At 57.2% G+C, this 834-nt stretch overlaps 1 protein-coding gene across 1 annotated transcript in view; it reads right to left on the reverse strand.

Moving 5' to 3' along the window:
- Window positions 1-476, reverse strand: part of ZNF695 (zinc finger protein 695) — a 29,666-nt gene extending 29,190 nt beyond the window's left edge. The window contains exon 1 of the mRNA XM_012001236.1: window positions 129-476. Within this exon, the coding sequence (XP_011856626.1) occupies window positions 129-476 (348 nt within the window). The remainder of the gene's footprint in view (window positions 1-128) is intronic.
- Window positions 477-834: the final 358 nt, after the last annotated feature.

Consider the following 834-nt stretch of genomic DNA (forward strand, 5'->3'; position numbering starts at 1 on the left):
CTGAGGGCCGCGCACTCCGGAGCCCACCGCGGGGAGGCCGGGGGTCGCCAGCGCTGGTTCCAGCCAATTCCGACCGATTCCAGTCAGACCCCTCTCCCTTCTCGGGACACCCTGCCCCGCACACTCACCATTTCCCAGCTTTTGGGTGTCCCGCCGGCCTCCCTATAAATCTCGCAGTACCTGCAGGCCACAGGGCGACAGGGCCTGCAGCGGTCACGGGGATCTCCGTGAGGCAGCAAACGCGAGCCCAGCACCCCGTTGGCCGCAAGGAGACAAAGGCCCCGCCAGATCCCCAGGGCCGCCCCTTCCTCTCTGGCTGCACGCCTGATTGGACAGTTCTCACGCTGGCGCCGCTGACTGGATGGAGCTCCAGGCCCCGCCCCCTCAGGTCTTGAGTGACAGGAAGGGCGATCAGACACTGGGCCGAATGAAACCAGAGTGACAGGTTTTGGGGTGCAGGCCTTTTGAGGCGACATTCCTCACGGCACTGAGACCTGGACGAACCTGCCTGGTGATATTCGCATTTAACCTTGTATATAAGATTATATCCATTTATAAGTTTTATACACACACATATATATTTCACAAACTGAAACAATAAATGATCATTAAAGTTTCCGATTTCATAACCTTCCCGGCCTCGGGTCTTTTGACCAAGCAGCCCGAGCTGTGGAAAGTGAGGCAATGGTCTCAGGCAGCAACGTGCAGTATAAATAAAACGTGAGCCACGCGTGTCATTTAAAGTTTTCTAGGATAGGCCGGGCACGTGGCTCACGCCTGTCATCCCAGCACTTTGAGAGGCCGAGACGGGCGGATCACGAAGTCAGGAAATCG

The sequence above is a fragment of the Mandrillus leucophaeus genome, unplaced genomic scaffold (genome assembly GCF_000951045.1).
Source record: "Mandrillus leucophaeus isolate KB7577 unplaced genomic scaffold, Mleu.le_1.0 Scaffold655, whole genome shotgun sequence".
NCBI classification, from domain to species: domain Eukaryota; kingdom Metazoa; phylum Chordata; class Mammalia; order Primates; family Cercopithecidae; genus Mandrillus; species Mandrillus leucophaeus.